The 18801-nt window shown below is 44.6% G+C and overlaps 1 protein-coding gene across 2 annotated transcripts in view; it reads left to right on the top strand.

Moving 5' to 3' along the window:
• The window catches only part of PLAAT3 (phospholipase A and acyltransferase 3), a 49932-nt gene that overhangs the window by 10010 nt on the left and 21121 nt on the right, over positions 1–18801 (top strand). For both annotated transcript variants that reach the window (XM_023654260.2, XM_023654261.2), the window contains exons 3-4: positions 5810–5912; positions 9673–9941. In XM_023654260.2, the coding sequence (XP_023510028.2) occupies positions 5810–5912; positions 9673–9941 (372 nt within the window). The remainder of the gene's footprint in view (positions 1–5809; positions 5913–9672; positions 9942–18801) is intronic.

The following is an 18801-nucleotide window of genomic DNA, read 5'->3' as shown; positions in this document are numbered from 1 at the left end:
CTAGTTCCACTTCTCACGGAGGGTCACAGGCTGCCAACTGCCTGGGGCCTGTACCGTCTTCTCGTCCAGCTGACTGGGGCTGGGCTGCGTGGTCACATGGTAGAAAACATGGCTGCATGGGCAGCTGAGACTGTAGGTGATCAGTTTCCCTTAAAATGGAGTATGAACATAACACGCAATGATAGAAACTTTTAATAATAAGAGCTTTAACATTTTTTAAATTATCAAAACTGTCGACGAAAATAATCCATAACCAATCTATAAATGAAAATTTGGGTGAGTTTATTCTGAGCTTAAATCTTAGGATTATAACCCGGGAGAGTCTTTCCACAAAGGAACAGAGCACTCCAAAGAAGTGGGGGTACACAGGGTGGTTATATACCCTCAAAGAGGGTGTTTCACATATGATTGAAGTATCCCTCCCACAATAGTCACAAGACTGCCCTGTCAGCACAGCACTTGATGGGCACAGCAGGTAGTGGGTCTGCTATCTTGGTGGGCATAGCAGGAGGCAAGTCTATTGTCTCCAGCTGGGCAGTCACAGGTGAGTGCAGCAATCAGCTTCCAGCCTAAGGAAAGATTCTTAACCCTTAAGGAGATGCCAACGTTGGGAGGGGGAGAGAAGTTGCACCTTTATCTCAAGGGCCTTTGCTCTTGCCGTAGGGAATCTCTAAAGCAGATATACAATGCATGCTCAACAGCCACGGTCAGGCCCTTTTGGAAAGACAAGGTCAGGTCGAATTAGGTTTACACAAAATGGCTTCCTCATATACTCCAATATATCCTATTGCTTGCCATTTTTATTTGTCAAAACTTTTAGTCTTTTCATTTATTCCTTTTACTTTGGCTTTTCTCCTTAGAGCGTCTTCCTCTGTTCCAAGATCTACACATATCCATCTGTGTTCTTTTAAAATTTATTTTATGGTTTTATTTGTTGCATTTAAGTGTCGCTGATTTTTAAGCATCAGCATGCTCATATTTACAGGTACCGGACGGGAGATGGTTGCAAGAGGTTTTGGTGACAGATAATGTCCATCTTCTCCAATTAAACACTGAAAGTTCATCAACATGAGGGATTTTTTTTTTCTCATCTAAAAATCTTTTGAAAAATTTTATTATAAAAGTAATTCATATTGGTAAAAAAATAGAATAGTATGACACAAAATGAAAAAGTTTCTGAACTCCCCCCCCCCATATACTGTGCAGCAGTTTGGTGTATTTTCCTCAGATCATACATAGTGTATAATACATTTTGCCTGTAAATGTATAAAAATGCATTTTAAGCAAAAATGGGATAGTAATATTTTTCAACTTACTTTTTTCGATTATTTCTGTGTCTGCTCTCGTAAATCCACCTTATTCTCTCTAACGGCTGTATGTACTTATGGATGTAGGATAATTTATTTAATTGGTCGTTATTGATGGTTGTTTAGGTTGTTTTCCCAATGTGAATTTTGGAGGCCAGAAATTGTTCCTCAATTCGCTTGTTAAGGAAAATGGCTGTTACACAGCTCTTTGTAACTCTGCTTTTGTGGGGAGAATAAAGACTTTTTGTTCTGGAATCTCGTGGGCGCAGAGTCTCTGCTTTGCCATTGTTATCATCTGTGTTGCCAGGAGAGCCCTGATTACTGTGCTGCCTGGGGATCCCCACCCCCAGCCCTGCCCTGGAGAGGCTGCTCTCTTCCTGGTGCTTCCTGCTGGTCCCTGTTCCTGGGGGAAGAACCGCCTGGTAATACGATACAATTGGATTCCAGGACTGAGCGTCACTGCCCATCCTTTTGTAACAGGAGTCTGCAAACTTTTTCTGTAAAGGGCCAGATAGTGAAGATTTTAGGTTTTGCAAGCCATGCGATCTCTGTTGCAAATATTCAACTCTAGGAGAGAGAAGGCTGCCGTCAACCATATGTCAATGATTGGGTGTGGCTGTGTGCCAATAAAAGTTCACGGTCACTGAAGTTTGAATTTCATATAATTTCATGTGTCACAAAATAGTCTTTTTCTTTGGACTTTTCCCCCAACCATTTGAAAAATGTGAAAAACCATTCTTAGCTTGCATCCAAAAATAAGCAGAGGCAGAAATTTGGCTCATGGACTATAGTTCTACTTCGAATTTTGTAACACGAGTTCTTGAGTTCTTAATTTTGATTTAGCTGAGTTGGCTTATGTGTATCAAGGAATTGTTTCTCTAGTTAGATGTTAGTGACAGTGAAAGAGAATTACTCATATCCTTACTTCATGACGCCCTCTGCTCTCTGGTTCCTGCAAGGCGCCCTCTCTTGTGTGTGTGTTTTGTTTTCTTTGGTTCCCTGTTATCATGGTCTCTTACCCCATCTTCCCAGTGGCCAGCATCCTAACGTGTTTAATGTATGTACTTTAGTTTGTATGACTTTTTTCTTGTTGTTGTTTTTTTAAAAAGTATTTTTTCAGGTCTGGTTCTTATAGGATGTGCATTATTGGTTTGTGTGTGGGCCTCTTTAATTTATATAAGTGGTATTGGGTTGCAGAGTTCATTCTCATTTTCCACTCGGCACTATGTCTGAAGATTATCCATGTTGCCATGTGAACATTGAGCCCTTACTTCGAACAAGTGCACAGGACTCCAGGAGTGAGTCCACCTGCTTTCGCTTCATTTTGAAAAAGAAGTGTCCTTGAGTGGTATTAGGTTTTGAACTTGTGTGTATTTGGAAATTTGTGTCTTTTCCCCTTACAAGGGACAGGCAGTTTGCTTGAGTATTTAAAAAATCACAACTTTTTTCCTTTCGAACTGTAGATATTCATTAAATTTTTTTTTCATTTTTATTTTTAAAAATTTGTTTTAAAAAAAATTAAGGTCTAATTTACCCCTTTTAAGTTCGGTTCTATGAGGTTTTTTTTAAGGTATGCTTTTTGGTGAAGAAGAGCAGTCTGGAGCTAACATCTGTTGCCAATTTCTCCCCGCCACTTTTTTCCTCCCCAAAGTCCCAGTACATAGTCGTATATCCTAGTTGTAGGTCATTCTAGTTCTTCTATGGGGGATGCCACCACAGCATGGCTTGATGAGCAGTGTGTAGCTCTGCACCCAGGATCTGAACCTGTGAACCCTGGGCCGCTGAAGCAGAGTGTGCGAACTTAACCACTCGGCCACGGGGCTGGCCCCAGTTCTATGAGTTTTGATAAACACTTACCATTGCATAACCATGAGTTGAACTGCCCCCAAATTCCCTCACACCCCTCTGTGGTCAACCCCTCTCCTTACTCCTGGCCCCTGGCAATCACTGATCGCTTTCCTGTCGTCAAGTGATGCCTGTTCTGGAATGACACATGACTGGAATCATTCATGACGTTGCTTTGTGGGTATGGCTTCTTCCACTTAGCATCATGCGTTTGCTGGTCCCTTATCTTTTGGTGTTTAGTGTTATAAAGTCTGAGTTTCTTTGTAGGTATGTTGGTCATCGTAATAAGAATTTTTTTTCCAGCCCTGTTTCTGTGTGTAGGTCTCCTTTCATTGTTATTTGTCTGGAGCACGGTGAACTCCTTGGGTCTGTGCACCTGCTGGCTGCCTGTTACTTGACACCTTGTTACTGACGTGCTACTGTGCAATTGGTAGCCTCCCTGGGGGCTGGGTCCCTGTCTTGTCTTTACGGCCTTGCTTGTTTGTGGAGACCCCCAGTTAAATTCCCCTTGGGGGATCCTTGAAGACCCTCTAACTCTCACCAAACAATTTATATATATATATATATAAAGATTGGGACCTGAGCTAACATCTGTTGCCAATCTTTTTTTTTTCTTCTTCTCCCCAACCCCCCCCCCCCCCCCCCCCCCAGTACATGGTTGTATAGTCTCGTTGTAGGTCCTTCCAGTTGTGCTATGTGGGACATCATCTCAGTATGGCTTGATGAGCGGTGCCATGTCTGGGCCCAGGATTCAAACCAGTGAAACCCTGGGCCACCTAAGCCAGGGAACTTAACCACTCAGCCTGGGGCTGGCCCCTTTTTTTTCTTTCATCCTGGAAAACAAATGGGATTCCTAAATTGCGACCAGAGTCCCTTGTTCTGAAATAGCTTCTCAGTAAGGTCAGGGTGCCTTGTTTTTGGAAGATAAATTATAATTGCTGCAGAAGAATACATGATTTATCTGTAAAATTCCTGTGAAAAGATTTTTTTCCTACTATATGTCATCTTGTTTGCGGTTTTAGTGTTTCTATAAATAGAAATGAACTGCCATTGACCCTGCTTCACGGGCTTTGTAGAGTTGTGATTGGCTGTTCCCACTGGCCATTGTTTTCATCCCAAGGGAAGCCACACAAGGGTGAGCATCTGTCAGGCGCACAGAGCGTGGTGGCGGGATGTGGGCAAACCCCTGTGAGTCTGTGCTTTAAGAACAGGAGAGCCAGAGCCCCCGCCCCGCTCTTCACTGCACTGAAGGGCACGAGGCCGTGACAGCGAGTGGAGACTACAAAGGACAGAGGAGATAAGATTTAAGACTGGGTTGGACCAGAGGAGCTCATCCCCCCAATGCTGGTCCCAGTCGGAAGTCCTGCCCCACCCCCTCCCCCCTCCCCTAGCACTCAGCACAACGTCTGTTACTGGCACCTCAATAACGTTGAATGAAAGTGCTCTTGACCCTCCTGGAAGTTTTCTCCAGCCCTGCTCCGTGCTCCCCTAACAGCGTGGGGCTCTGAGCAGCATTTCAGCATCCTTGCTACCTTCCCCGGCACAGGCACATACACATACACGCGCCGTGCCACACCCGCACTCAGTGTGATATGATAAGAAATATATTTTTGGTCTTCCTCTCTAGTTCCTGGAGCAGAGCTCCTAAAACCCTTGTAATTTCCTGAGTGATTGGGGTGAGAGGAGAGTCTCTTGTTATTCATAACAAGCCCCTTTCACCCTTTTCTGAGTTTATGCTAACGAGGTCTTGAGGGCTCAGAGCCAGAGGAGCCAGCCAACCAACCCAGGATTAGAGCGCTGGAAACTTCCATCCCACCTCCGAGCCCCCTGGGGCTGGAGAGGGGCTGGAGGCCGAGTTAATCACGAGTGGCTAATGATTTAATCAATCACGCTTAGGTAATGTAGCCTCTATAAAAAGCCCTAACCTGAGGGATTCAGAGAGCTTCTGGGTTGGTGAACACATGGAGGTGCTGGGAGAGTGGCACGCCGGGGGAGGGCGTGGGAGCTCTGTGCGCCTTCCCACACGCCTGGTCCTATGTACCTCTTCCATCTGGCTGGTCCTGAGTTGTATCCTTTATAATAAACTGGTAATCCAGTAAGTAAACCATTTTCCTGAGTTCTGTGAGCCATTCTAGCTAATTATTGAGCCTGAAGGAGGGGTTGTGGGAACCTCTGATTTATAGCTGGTTGGTCAGAAGCACAGGTGACAACAGGACTTGTGACTGGCAGCTGAACTGGGGGGCGGGCACTCTCGTGGGACTGAGCCCTTAACCTGTGGGGTCTGTGTTAACCCTGTGCAGTTAGTGTCAGAACTGAGGTAAACTGTGGGACCCCCAGTCCTTGTCTATTGAGAATTGAATTGCTTGGAAAACCCACATATCTGGTGTCGGAAGTGTTGGTGTGAGTACGGTGTAGAGGAGACAGTGTTTTCCTTTACTTGTCCATTCACACTCACACTCACACACACACACACACCCTCATCATCAGGATGAGCAGCCAGGAGGACATTTCTGCCAGAGAACCACTGGGCTAGGTTGGGGAGTGTCTGTGGTTCACCCTCCCAGTTTGACATCCTCTGGCAGGGACCCCAGCCTTTGCCACCTGGTTCCCAGTTCTCGCTCCTGTCACCTCTGACAGTCCTCTTCTTGGTGTTGCAGCCGGAGCCCAAGCCTGGAGACCTGATTGAAATTTTCCGCCCTTTCTACAGACACTGGGCCATCTACGTTGGCGATGGATATGTGATCCACCTGGCCCCCCCAAGTAAGGACGCCTGGGCTTCCACTGTGCTGGGGCTGGGAGGAGAGGGAGGTGGCGGAGCTGTGGGTAACAGGTGGCCCCAACATTCTCCTTGCTTCCCGACTGGCGGGTGGTTCCTGGGTGCTACAAGAAGGCAGTTTGGTGTGGGGCAGTGGTTTTCAAACTCTGCTCCTTGGAACCCTAGGGGTTCTATAGAGGGCCTGAGATGGGCTTCCCAGGGGGCAGCTCTGCTTTTATGGGTTTATATACCATGGTTTTGGATAAACCACGTTCAACTCTTAAGGTATCGGTTTTTGGGCAGCAGACTTGGCTATGAACCCAGTTTCTACTCTCCAGCCTCGGTTTCCTTATCTGTAAATGAGGCTAAGAATACTTGACTTGGAGAAATGTTGTGAGAATTCCCCACTCCCTTTCTTAAACTTTTTATTCACACTGAGGTATAATATAAATACAGTAAAGTGCACAAATGTAATAAAGTGTATAGTCAGTGAATTTTTAAAAAATGTATCCATCCATGTGACAATGGCCCAGATCAAGATCTAGAACATTCTGCCTACCCTAATCCTGCGTTCTTCCTCGATATCCTCTCCCCTCCCTAGAGGCAACCACTATTCTAGCTTCTCCTGCCATCGGTTAGTTTTGTTTGTTCGGAACTTCATGTGAGAGGAATCACAGTCTGGCCTGGGTTCTTTTGCTGGGCCCGTGAGAGTCATCCACGTTGAGTGGTAGTCGTTCGTATTTTTTCGTTGCTGTGGGTTTTCCGTTATATGAATACACCTCAATTTGTCATCCATTCTTCTGCTGATGGACGTCAGATTGGTTCCAATTTTCGGTCACTGTGAACACAGTTGCTGTGGACATTCTTGGATATGTCTCTCACTCATCCCTTTAATGGCTTCCCGCTGTCCTTATAGAGAAATCAGGAGTAACCAGAGTAGATGTCATCTTCCCCCCCCCGATTAACCAAACCACCAATACCTGTCCCCACATAATCTGCCTTTTGTTCTGTTAAAATGCACAGTGCCCCTGCCCTCATTTAGAAAGCCAGCCCTTATATGTGGGTCCTGGACCCCCACCTGTTACTTTCATAAGCACTTTGCTCCTCAAATTCCCTGCCTCCCTCTGTATTATCATCGTCTCCCTCTCTACTAGGTTATTCCTATCGGCATAGAAACCATGTAATATCTCCTGTTGATAAAACAAACACCCCCAGACCTCACATCCTCTCCAGCCAACTCCCCAAAGAGCAGGTCTCTTGTCTACCACAGCCATCACCGATTCCTCACTTCCTATTCTCAATTCAGTTCCCTCCACCAGGCTGTCTGTTTCACCCCTTCCTGGAACAGCTCTTATCAAGGCCACCAAAAGACCCTCCACGTCTTGACAAAGCCAAGGGTTGATTTTCTGGTCACAGCTTCTCTGCAGCACTTGACACAAGTGACCTCTCTGTTCTTCACCTGGCACCTGTCTTTCTTCCTCTCCCTCTGGGCCTTTCCTTCTCGGTCTCCTGTGTGGGATCCTCCTCTCCCATATCACTAATCCTTACTTTCCCCAGGTGACCTCATTGGGTCCCCTGGCTTCCAATGCCTTCTTTTTTTTTTTGAGGAAGATTAGCCCTGAGCTAACATCTGTGCACATCTTCCTTTATTTTATATGTGGGATGCCTGCCACAGCATGGTTTGATAAGCAGTGCGTAGGTCCGTGCCTGGGATCTGAACCGGTGAACCCCGGGCTGCTAAAGCGGAGCGCACAAACTTAACCGCTACACCACCTGGCCGGCCCCTTCTCATGCCTTCTATTTGTCCATATAGTCCAAGCCCGTGTCCGCAGCTTAGGCCTCCCTGCTCAGCTACAGGCTTGTATAACCTCTTGACTACTTGGCATCTCCACCTGGGTGTCTAATTGACGTGTTGAACTTGACATGCCCCACATGGAAGGCTCTGGTGGATGACACCATCCAGCTGCCCAGGCCAAAAATCTAGGCAGCATTCTTGATCCTTTTCACCCCATAGCTAAGCCATGAGGAAACTCTGTTGGCTTTATCTCCAAAACTGCCTCCGGATCTGATCACTTCTCATCATCTCCATTGCTTGTGTCCTGCAATAAGCTACATCTTCCTTCATCTGATTCCACCGTGGCTTCCGGTTGGTCTCTCTGCCTCTTGCCCACTTATGGTCAGTCCCTGCTTCACTGGGCAGCCAGCGTGATCGGTCTAAAGTATAAAGCTGATTATATCACTCTTCTCCTTAGAATTCTGGTTTGGCATTTCCATCAGACACAGAATAAGATCAGTCTGTGTGTGGCCTGTGAGGCGTGGCATGGTCTGGCTCCTGCTGCCTCTCTGACCCTCCTCGGTGTCTTCCCTCCTCCCGGGTCCCCAGACTTCAGCCACATTGGCCTCCTTGCAGCCTCTGGAACATGCCACGCTCTTTCCTCCCTGAGCTCTTTGCCCTTGCTTTTCCTTCTTCTTGCGATGCTCTCCCTGGCTTTCAGCTGCCTCCCCCTCATCATTCAATTGTCAACTCACGTGACCATTCCCAGGGTGGCCTTCCCCAGCCGGAGCCAGAGCAGCCTCCCCTCGTTATCCTCTCCTGTGTTACTGTCCTTCCTCTTCTCTGGAGCATTTTCAGCACCTGAAAGTGTCTCATTTTCTCTCTTGTTCATTGTCAGTGTCCTTTCACTAGAATGTGAGCTACTTGAGGGCAGGTGTGGTGTCTAGTTCACGCCACTGTCTCCAGCACCTTGGACAAGGCCTGGCACGTGGTAGGGCCTAAGTATTGATTGACTCTCTGCACTGAGTGGGTCTAACTGGTGGCCAAGGGGCAGGGGAAGGCATGACAGGGATCTGGGTGGACAGGTAACACCCATCACTGGGTGAGGGATGCTCTTTAAAGGGAAAAGATGCTCTACCTGCATCTTCTTACTCGAGCTTCGCAGGAATCTTGGGAAACAGGTGAGGCGAGGAGGGCTAACCTCACGCTAATGAGAAAATGGTAGAAATGAGAATTGGAAGGCAGCGTAGAGAACAACCCCAATAATAATGACAGCCGACACTGCAGGGCACTGCCCTGTACTTCACAGGCCCTGGTGAAGGCACTGTGCATTGCCAACTCTTTAATCCACAGCTCCCTGTGTGGTACCCTAGGGACAGGTAGGGACTGTCATTGTCCCTATTCTACAAGGAACGGAGACTCAGAGAAGTTAAGCAACTTGCCCAAGGTCACACAGCAGGTAATGGGGGAGGTGGGACTCAAACCCTGGCTGTCGACTCTCTATTCTCTGTGTTTAACCACGATGCATCCTGCCCTGTCTGACGTTTCCCTAAATTCAGTCATGGATTGTTTGCCTTATCCAAGTGCCCTCTCCACGATTGTCCAGCTTTTCTGCAGTGATCAGCTTCGCATATGTTAAGGAAGTGTAGCCTTGATGGAATCACCAAAGGTCACATTCTATTCCCCCAGGGAGATGGGGGTGCTCAGGGCCCATATTTGCATAACCGAGAGTCCCACTGAGTGTCACAGGATGTAGAAGACTAGCTTCTCTAGGTTAAAAAAAGATCACGGCCAGTCATGGAACTTCACTACTCCTCATTTCAGATAAGAAAGCCAAGGCCCAGAGACAGAGATGTGTCTGATCCTTCCCCTTTGAGTCTTCCACACCTGCTTATTCCTTTGTGGACAGTGGCACGGGTGGATGCCTGGCTGGGGGCCTGCGCGGGCCTGCCCAGGATTGAAGTCCCTGTCTCCCCTGTGTGAATCTACAGGTGAAATCGCGGGAGCTGGTGCGGCCAGCATCATGTCTACCCTGACTGACAAGGCCATAGTGAAGAAGGAACTGCTGTATGATGTGGCCGGGAGGGACAAGTACCAGGTCAATAACAAACACGATGACAAGTACTCGCCGCTGCCTCCCAGCAAAATCATCCAGCGGGCGGAGGAGCTGGTGGGGCAGGAGGTGCTGTACAAGCTGACCAGTGAGAACTGCGAGCACTTTGTGAACGAGCTGCGCTACGGAGTGCCCCGCAGCGACCAGGTGCGTCCTCAGCCCGTGTCCCGTCCCCTGGACCCAGACCGTTCCCTCAGCTGACAGTGGCTGAGTGTCAGCCTGGGCTGTGCTGGGGTGGAGACAGAGGTGTGAGCGAGACAAAATGTCAGAGACAGAATCCCTGCCCTTGAGGACGTCACTGTCGGGGTGGGGACGGGAGTGGGGAGACCAGCAAGTCGGCACCGCAGACCAGTGCGGTTAGGGGGCGACGGCCGAGGACGTGAGTCATAGCCATGACGGTCAGCCTGGTTGCTGAGCCTGCCTCCCTGGCCGACCAGCCCTGAGATGGACCCTTCCCACAGCCCCAGAGGCAGGTTTTATTACTCCCGCTTTACAGATGGAGAAACTGAGGCTCCCAGCACTTAAATAGCTTGTCGAAGGCCATTCGTTTCATCAAACGAATCTGTGTCGAGTCTCCAGACCTGGGGCTTGTCTTTTCCTGGGGTTTGTCTGCAACGGTGCTGACTTTGTAGCAGACGTGGGATTTGAAGTCCAGGTTTGTTTGACACAGCTTTTCATGCTTATAAAAACACTGTCCTCAGCCCCGCTGAAACCCCAGGGTCAGTCCAGGGGCCCCGGGGATGCACTTTTGTTCATTTACTTAGTTTGACTGTGGCCCTGCTCCCTCTGTTTTTTGAATCTCCTTTTCTCCTGAGTAACTAGCTTCCTTCTCATTCTCTCTCATCTTCTCTCCCTTTCTGCACCTTTGACACCAATTTTTTTTCTTGGCGAGAATATTGTTTGGAAAAGTTCTTAGAGGCCTGTCGATGCAAAAAGTAGGATTTATTGTTTCGATGAATGAGGAGATTGTTTATTTTTATTACTTTTTAATTTTTGGAGATGTGGTCTCTTTCTTGTTCGGGGAGGTGGTCACGGGCATGGGATCCTGGAGTCGGGCAGACCTGGGCTGGATCTGGGCTCTGCCTTTTGCCAGCTTTATGAACTTGGCAGATTTATTCAAGTTCTCGAAACCTTGGTAAAAGAAATGATAATGCTGATCCTGGAGGGTTATTGTATGAATTCAATAAGAGCATCTTTATGCTGAGCAGAGTGCCAGCTCAGAAAGCACACAATAAATTGTAGCAGTAGAGGTGTCATAATTGTCCTCATCTTCATTCTTTTTCTCGGTTTGCCCAGTCCCTTGTCCACCGGCCTCTCTGGGCCACAGTGACGTGATGGTGAGTCATTCACCAGCACCACCTCCAAGAATCACTCCCAGCTTTCCTCTTTTGCTGATAACCAGCTGTTTACGACACTCACCCCCATGTTGGTTACCTAGTCATCTCTGTGATGAGCTATGCGATCTTTTCCAGTGGGCATTCTCTTATTTTTTTTCCTTCAGTCAGTTGTGTTATTATTGTTCTCTCCCTCTATGTATATATATGAATGTGTATAAAAGTGTAGGAGTAGTAAGTACACGTCTAGCTAGATAAGGAAAGGGCAATCTTGCCAATGTTTGGTGAAGACTCCGAGAGTCTCTGGGTCAGTCTGGCTTCAACTTCCCTGAGAGTTCATAAGAGCCTCCTTTGGGGAAGCCAGTGGGCAGGGCCAGGAGAAGAAGCTCATTAGTACCTCCGCTTGAAAAGGTGATGCAACCAAAGAAGGAATCTGGAGGACGATGCCACTCAACACATCTATCTCTTGGGGATAATGGCCTGCAAAACATTTGTCTTGAGTCGCACCTGGTGATGCACAGCTGCCATCCTGGTATCTCTCTTTACCAGCACCCCAGAGATCCCCTTCAGTTCTCTCCCTTATTAATGCTTTTATCTTCTGTAGCTCTCATCTTTCTCTTTCTTGGTTTACTCCCTTGTTTTGGTGGAATACATCCTCTAATAGTTTACTGAGAAAGGATGCATTTTAAAAAGACCTTGCCTGCCTGAAAGTGTCTTCATTTTCCCCTCATATTTGATTGATAGTTTGGCTGGATATAGAAGTCTAGGCAGAAAATAACTTTTTTTCCAAAATTTTGAAGGCATCGCTCCATTGTTGTCTAGCTTATGCTGTTATTGTCGAGAAGTCTGAAAGCGTTCTGACCTTTGACCCGCTGTATGTGACCTGTTTTTCCTTTCCAGAAGCTTGTAGAATCTTCTCTTTATCCTCAGTGTTCTGAAATATCACTGTGATAGACCTTGTGTGGATCTGTTTTCATGTGTTGTGCTGGGCACTTGATGGCTCCTTTCAATCTGGACACCCCATTCCTTCAGTTCTGGGAAATTCTATTTTCTCTTCTCTCATTCTGGAACTCCTATTATTTGGATGTTGGACCCCTAAGACTGCTCCTCTGATTTTCTTTTCTTTTCCTTTCTTTTTTTTTGAGGAAGATTAGCCCAGAGCTAACTGCTGCCAATCCTCTTCTTTTTGCTGAGGAAGACTGGCCCTGAGCTAACATCCATGCCCATCTTCCTCTACTTTATATGTGGGATGCCTACCACAGCATGGCGTGCCAAGCGGTGCCATGTCTGCACCTGGGATCTGAACCGGTGAACCTGGGGCCACCAAAGTGGAATGTGCACACTTAACTGCTGTGCCACCGGGCCGGCCCCTCCTCTGATTTTCTTATTGTCTCTCGCCTGTTTTCTATTTATTTATCTTTTTAAATTGGAAAACTAACATTTATTGATAGACTTAGGTATAATAGAAGTTATTTTTTAAAAAAAGTAGCAGTGACAATATCAGCATAAAAAAGAGAAACTTACGCTAAATAAATCTGATTTCATCATTGGTGATATTGCCGCAAAATTGAGATCCTCACTCATGCATGGCTTCTACTTCAGGTAAATTTCCATACTCCTATGCAGCAGTAAACTCCACATAAAGATTTATGCTACAGGGGCTGGCCCGGTGGCATAGTGGTTAAGTTTGCGCACTCTGCTTTGGCGGCCTGGGTTCATGGGTTCACATGCAGGGTACGGACCTAGCACTGCTCTTCAGGCCATGCTATGGCAGCATCCCACATGAAATAGAGGAAGATTGGCACAGATGTTAGCTCAGTGACAGTCTTCCTCAAGCAAAAAAAAGAGGAAGATTGGCAACAATGGATGCTAGCTCAGGGCCAATCTTCCTCACCAAAAAAAAAAAAAAAAGGATTATGCTGCAAACTTGTGAAGCCATAAAATACCCTATGAAATTCAAGGTGCTGCATTAGGAAGATTTGATAGATTTATAAGATATCTCCTAATCATTTCATTTTTAGTTATTCTTTAGTGATTATTAATCACTAAACTAAACTAAGCAGATGAAAGAACAGGTTCACAAGTTTATGTAAGTAGAATATTTTGTATCAATGCAAAATTGTCGCATAATTTAGTAAAATACGTATGTCACCAGGCATGAATAATATTTAGAGTAATTAAGTGCAATTCCAAGTCTTGAGATAGTGAAATAACTAAAAAATATTTTCTATCATTTACTCTTTTGATAAACAATAATTCAACTCTTCTTGCAAAATGAAACAATACAAATTGGATGCATCACACGTTTCTTCCTATGGCGTTAGCCCTGTGCACCTACCCGTCCACCCAAAAGTGGCAGAACGATGGCAACACAACAACAATAAAACAGCATAAACAATTCTTCTGGACCCCACCACAGAAAAGGAAACCAGAATCGACTACAAAATGAACAGAGGTGCCATCTTCCAAAGATTTCCTCTTTCATTTCTTGGCCTACGATGAGAGTTCCTCAACCTCAGTGCTATTGACATTTGGGGCCATTGACAGCGAAGATAATTCCTCATTGTTGTGACCTGCCCTGTGCCCTGCAGGGGGTTGAGCAGTGTCTCTGGTCTTTACCCACTGCGTGCCAGCAGCACTCCCTGATCCCCAGGTGTAAGAACCAAAAATGTCTGTAGATGTTGGCTCAGCTCCCCCAGGGGGCAAAGCTGTGCCAGTTGAGAACTACTGGCTCAGTGAGTAATGATCACAATACACGGGGTGGCCACATTAAAATGTAACTTCCCCCCACGTCCCATCTCACTGGAGACGGTGGAGTTAGTAGCTACAGGAAAACGTCCAGCAGTGGTTTCCTTTGTAAGTGCTGTCGAAGCATCCCTTCTTTCCATTTAACTCATGAACACATTTTGGTCTTTAAGAATCTGGTCCGTCATTTGTTGTTGCTTTGGGCTCTTTGAAGCAGACTAGGTTTCCTTTAACTGAAGTTTGTGACTCCTCTAACCTCCTGGTCAGAAAGGCAAGTGACGGATTGAAACTGTAGTTTAAAATGTAGTTTGTGCTTTGCATGCATAAGAGTGTTTAAAATAGATTCTCCTGCCTGACACCTACTTAAAAATACTCAGGCTTCAAAAAGGTATATTTAGTAAGCTTTCGTAAATAAGCTTCCATATTTAATAGTACTTAAAAAAAAAGCAACTAGGAGCTACATTCGTACTTAAGTCTATTCAGTGTCAGATAAAATATTTAGATAAATGGAAATCAAAGATGTGGCCAATGAGAGTATGTATATTACATAAATCTGGATAAATTGCAGGGTATTATTTTTAAATTACTATAAACAAAGCAAATTGCTATACAAATATTTTGTAACCATTTTTATTTTTTAACCTCTCATAGTCTAAATTCAATTGCCTTCAGAATGACACTGTTCTCATTTTCTCTTTTATCCACTTAGAACATTGCTGAAAGTGAAGAAAACACAGAATTTGTTTTTTCCCCAGAAACAGTTCAGGCTTCACTAAATAGGGGCTTCACTCAGAGGAGCTGTCTAGCATTAACAGCTAATTGTCTGCAGTCTGATAGAATTCCAGTTTGCCTGCTTTAAAAAATGGCAGATTTCTTAGCATTTCTAATGAGGGACTTTTTCTCTTTCATAATATTCTGATTTAAGACCTGTGATGCACACCTTGTCGCCCATTTTCAAGATCAGAACTGTAATTTCAGCCCCGTGGGTGGGCTGGACCCATCAGCCTTTTAACAAGAAAATCATCAATGGCGTCTGAAGGTAGCGCTGATTCCTAGGCAGATTCTTTCCTTGTAAAATTTGCACCATCAGGACTAACTAGGTACCACTTTCTTGTATTTAATTATACTCTTTGACTCTGTACAAAGCATGACCATAAACAGTGAGGTTATTGTTGCTTTCCTGGACAGACTATCCTTTGTACGAACTAGCTGCATCAGCATTTGTGCTCACCCTATGAGGTTCTGTAACTCGGGGCATATTGTGCTTCCTCCATTATCGGCAAACCGTTTCTCCCGCCCTGACACACAGTATAGGAAGGAAAATGCTGGATACGAGTGGTTTTATGCAGGTTCCCTAGCAAGTTAGCCGAACAGAACCACAGCTGCCACAGAGTCATGCCTAATCACCTTTAAGAGGAAGGTCTGAAGACTGACCGGCAATGGAACCTCAGGTCCAGTAGCTTCATCCGAACTTTTGTCATCGTGCTGTCAACTAAAAAAGCAAATTTGCCTGTTGTTTTATCTCAAAATGGGTGTATTTGGGGATAGCCAAAAGAATTGCAAAGCAGGATGTGCGTGCTGTGGCAAACCGCAGGCAAATCCAGAAGAGAAAGGAGGGGAGCTGCCTTTATAGAGAAAAAGGGGGAGTGGGAGGGGCTGTGCTAAAGGAAAGTCCATTGGGGGAAAGGAACAGTTCAGGGCGGCAACAGCTTCTCATTGGCTGAGCTGTTGCCCGGAGAGGAGAGAAATATTCCTTCAGTAGTCAAGTAGTTTTACTTCCTGTCCATCTTTTCCTGTTTGGTGTAATTGATGATGTGTGACGGGGCGTGAGAGCTCCCCCTACTGGCCTTCCCAACTCCGGTTTCGTTCAAGTTTCTTTTGATTACTTTCCATGCATTCTGGCTGCTGAGAACATCAGTTCTGGGTACCTTGTGATGTTGGTCACACTGGTGCATTTCCCGCTGTTTCACACAGCTATGCTGGACATATTTGTGGCCCAGATAAGCATGGGCAGTGCCAATATATATACACATATATATACCAGGGAAGACCTCCAAATTCTCTACATTGGTCACATAGGAATTTTGGCAGCCACAACATACACAATCTAGGCAAGCTCTGTGCTTAGAGAAGCAAGGGCAGCATCATGTAAGGATGTGGGTTTTGGGTACCAAGTCCACATTTTCATCCTTTTTTTTTTTTCTCTTTTACAGGGGCATTTAATTCATTCACAGTTATTTTGATTATTGATATATTTGGATTTATTCTTGCCATTTTATTTATTTTCTTTATGAGATCTTTCTTTTAAAATTCTCCTTATTGGTTTTGATTTCCTACATTGTTTTTATTCTCCTAAGCTGCCCTTAAAATTTTTAGTATTAAACTTTTTTATTTTATAAAAATCTTGAGCTAATTGGTACATAAACCTTCCCCCAAAACAAGACAAGAATTTTGCAATTCCAACTTTCCTGCCTAGTTCTAACTCTTTTTTTTTTTAGATTTTTTTTTATTAAGGTTATGAAAGTTAACATCCTTGTGAAATTACAGTTGTACATCATTATTAGTCATGTTGTAGGTACACCACTTCACCCCTAGTGCCCTCCCCCACCCCCCTTTCCCCTGGCAAACACCGATCAGTTTTCTTTGTCCATATGTTAACTACCACCTATGAGTGGAGTCATACAGAGTTTGTCTTTCTCTGTCTGGCTTATTTCACTCAACATAATACCCTCAAGGTCTATCCATGCTCTTGTGAATGGGACGACTTTGTCCTTTTTTATGGCTGAGTAGTATTCCATTGTATATATATACACCATATCTTCTTTATCCAATCATCAGTTGCTGGGCACTTAGGTTGGTTCCGTGACTTGGCTATTGTGAATAATGCTGCGATGAACATAGGGGTGCATGGAACTTTTGGAATAGCTGATTTCAGGTTCTTGGGATAGATACCCAGTAGTGGGCTGGCTGGGTCATAAGGTATTTCTATTCCTAACTTTTTGAGGAATCTCCATGCTGTTTTCCATAGTGGCTGCACCAGTTTGCATTCCCACCAACAGTGTATGAGGGTTCCCTTTTCTCCACAGCCTCTCCAACATTTGTCACTCTTGGTTTTGGATATTTTTGCCATTCTAACAGGTGTAAGGTGATATCTTAGTGTAGTTTTGATTTGCATTTCCCTGATGATGAGTGATGATGAGCATCTTTTCATGTGTCTATTGGCCATCCGTATATCTTCTTTGGAGAAATGTCTGTTCATGTCCCCTGCCCATTTTGTAATTGGGTTGTTTGATTTTTTATTGTTGAGTTGTGTGAGTTCTTTGTATATTATGGAGATTAACCCTTTGTTGGATAAATAACTTGTGAATATTTTTTCCCAATTAGTGGGCTGTGTTTTTGTTTCAATCCTGTTTTCCCTTGCCTTGAAGAAGCTCTTTAGTCTGATGAAGTCCCATTTGTTTATTCTTTCTATTGTTTCCCTCATCTGAGGAGTTATGGTGTCTGAAAAGATTCTTTTGAAACTGATGTCAAAGAGTGTACTGCCGATATTCTCTTCTAGAAGACTTATTGTTTCAGGCCTAATCTTTAGGTTTTTGATCCATTTTGAGTTTATTTTAGTAAATGGTGAAAAAGATTGGTTGATTTTCATTCTTTTACATGTGGCTGTCCACTTTTCCCAGCACCATTTGTTGAAGAGACTTTCTTTCCTCCATTGTAGGCCCTCAGCTCCTTTGTCAAAGATTAGCTGTCCATAGATGTGTGGTTTTATTTCTGGGCTTTCAATTCTGTTCCATTGATCTGTGCACCTGTTTTTGTACCAGTACCATGCTGTTTTGATTACTGTAGCTTTGTAGTATGTTTTGAAGTCAGGGATTGTGATGTCTCCAGCTTTGTTCTTCTTTCTCAGGATTGCTTTAGCAATTCGGGGTCTTTTGTTGCCCCATATGAATTTTAGGATTCTTTGTTCAATTTCTCTAAAGAATGACATTGGAATTCTGATTGGGATAGTGTTGAATCTGTAGATTGCTTTAGGTAGTATGGACATTTTAACTGTGTTTATTCTTCCAATCCATGTGCATGGAATGTCTTTCCATCTCCTTATGTCGTCGTCGATTTCTTTCAAGAAGGTCTTGTAGTTTTCGTTGTATAGGTCTTTCACTTCCTTGGTTAAATTTATCCCAAAGTATTTTGTTCTTGTTCTTGTGATCGTGAATGGGATTGAGTTCTTGAGATCTTTTTCTGTTAGTTCATTGTTAGCATATAGAAATGCTACTGATTTATGTATGTTGATTTTATACCCTGCAACTTTGCTGTAGTTGTTGATTGTTTCTAATAGTTTTTCTATGGATTCTTTGGGGGTTTCTATATATAAGATCATGTCGTCTGCAAACAGCGAGAGTTTTACTTCTTCGTTGCCTATTTGGATTCCTTTTATTTCTTTTTCCTGCCGAATTGCTCTGGCCCAAACCTCCAGTACTATGTTGAATAGGAGTGGTGAAAGTGGGCACACTTGTCTTGTTCCTGTTCTGAGAGGGATGGGTTTCAGTTTTTGTCCATTGAGTATGATGTTGGCTGTGGGTTTGTCATATATGGCCTTTATTATGTTGAGGTACTTTCCTTCTATACCTATTTTATTGAGGTTTTTTATCATAAATGGATGTTGGATCTTGTCAAATGCTTTCTCTGCATCTATTGAGATGATCATGTGGTTTTTGTTTCTCATTTTGTTAATGTAGTGAATCACGTTGATTGACTTGCAGATGTTGAACCATCCCTGTGTCCCTGGTATAAATCCCACTTGATCATGGTGTATAATCTTTTTGATATATTGCTGTATTCGGTTTGCCAAAATTTTGTTGAGGATTTTTGCATCTATGTTCATCAGTGATATTGGCCTGTAGTTTTCCTTCTTTGTGTTGTCCTTGTCA

Source organism: Equus caballus, chromosome 12, assembly GCF_041296265.1.
Source record: "Equus caballus isolate H_3958 breed thoroughbred chromosome 12, TB-T2T, whole genome shotgun sequence".
Lineage (NCBI taxonomy): Eukaryota > Metazoa > Chordata > Mammalia > Perissodactyla > Equidae > Equus > Equus caballus.
Note: the sequence above shows the minus strand (reverse complement) of the source record. Positions and strands in the feature narration are given on the sequence as shown.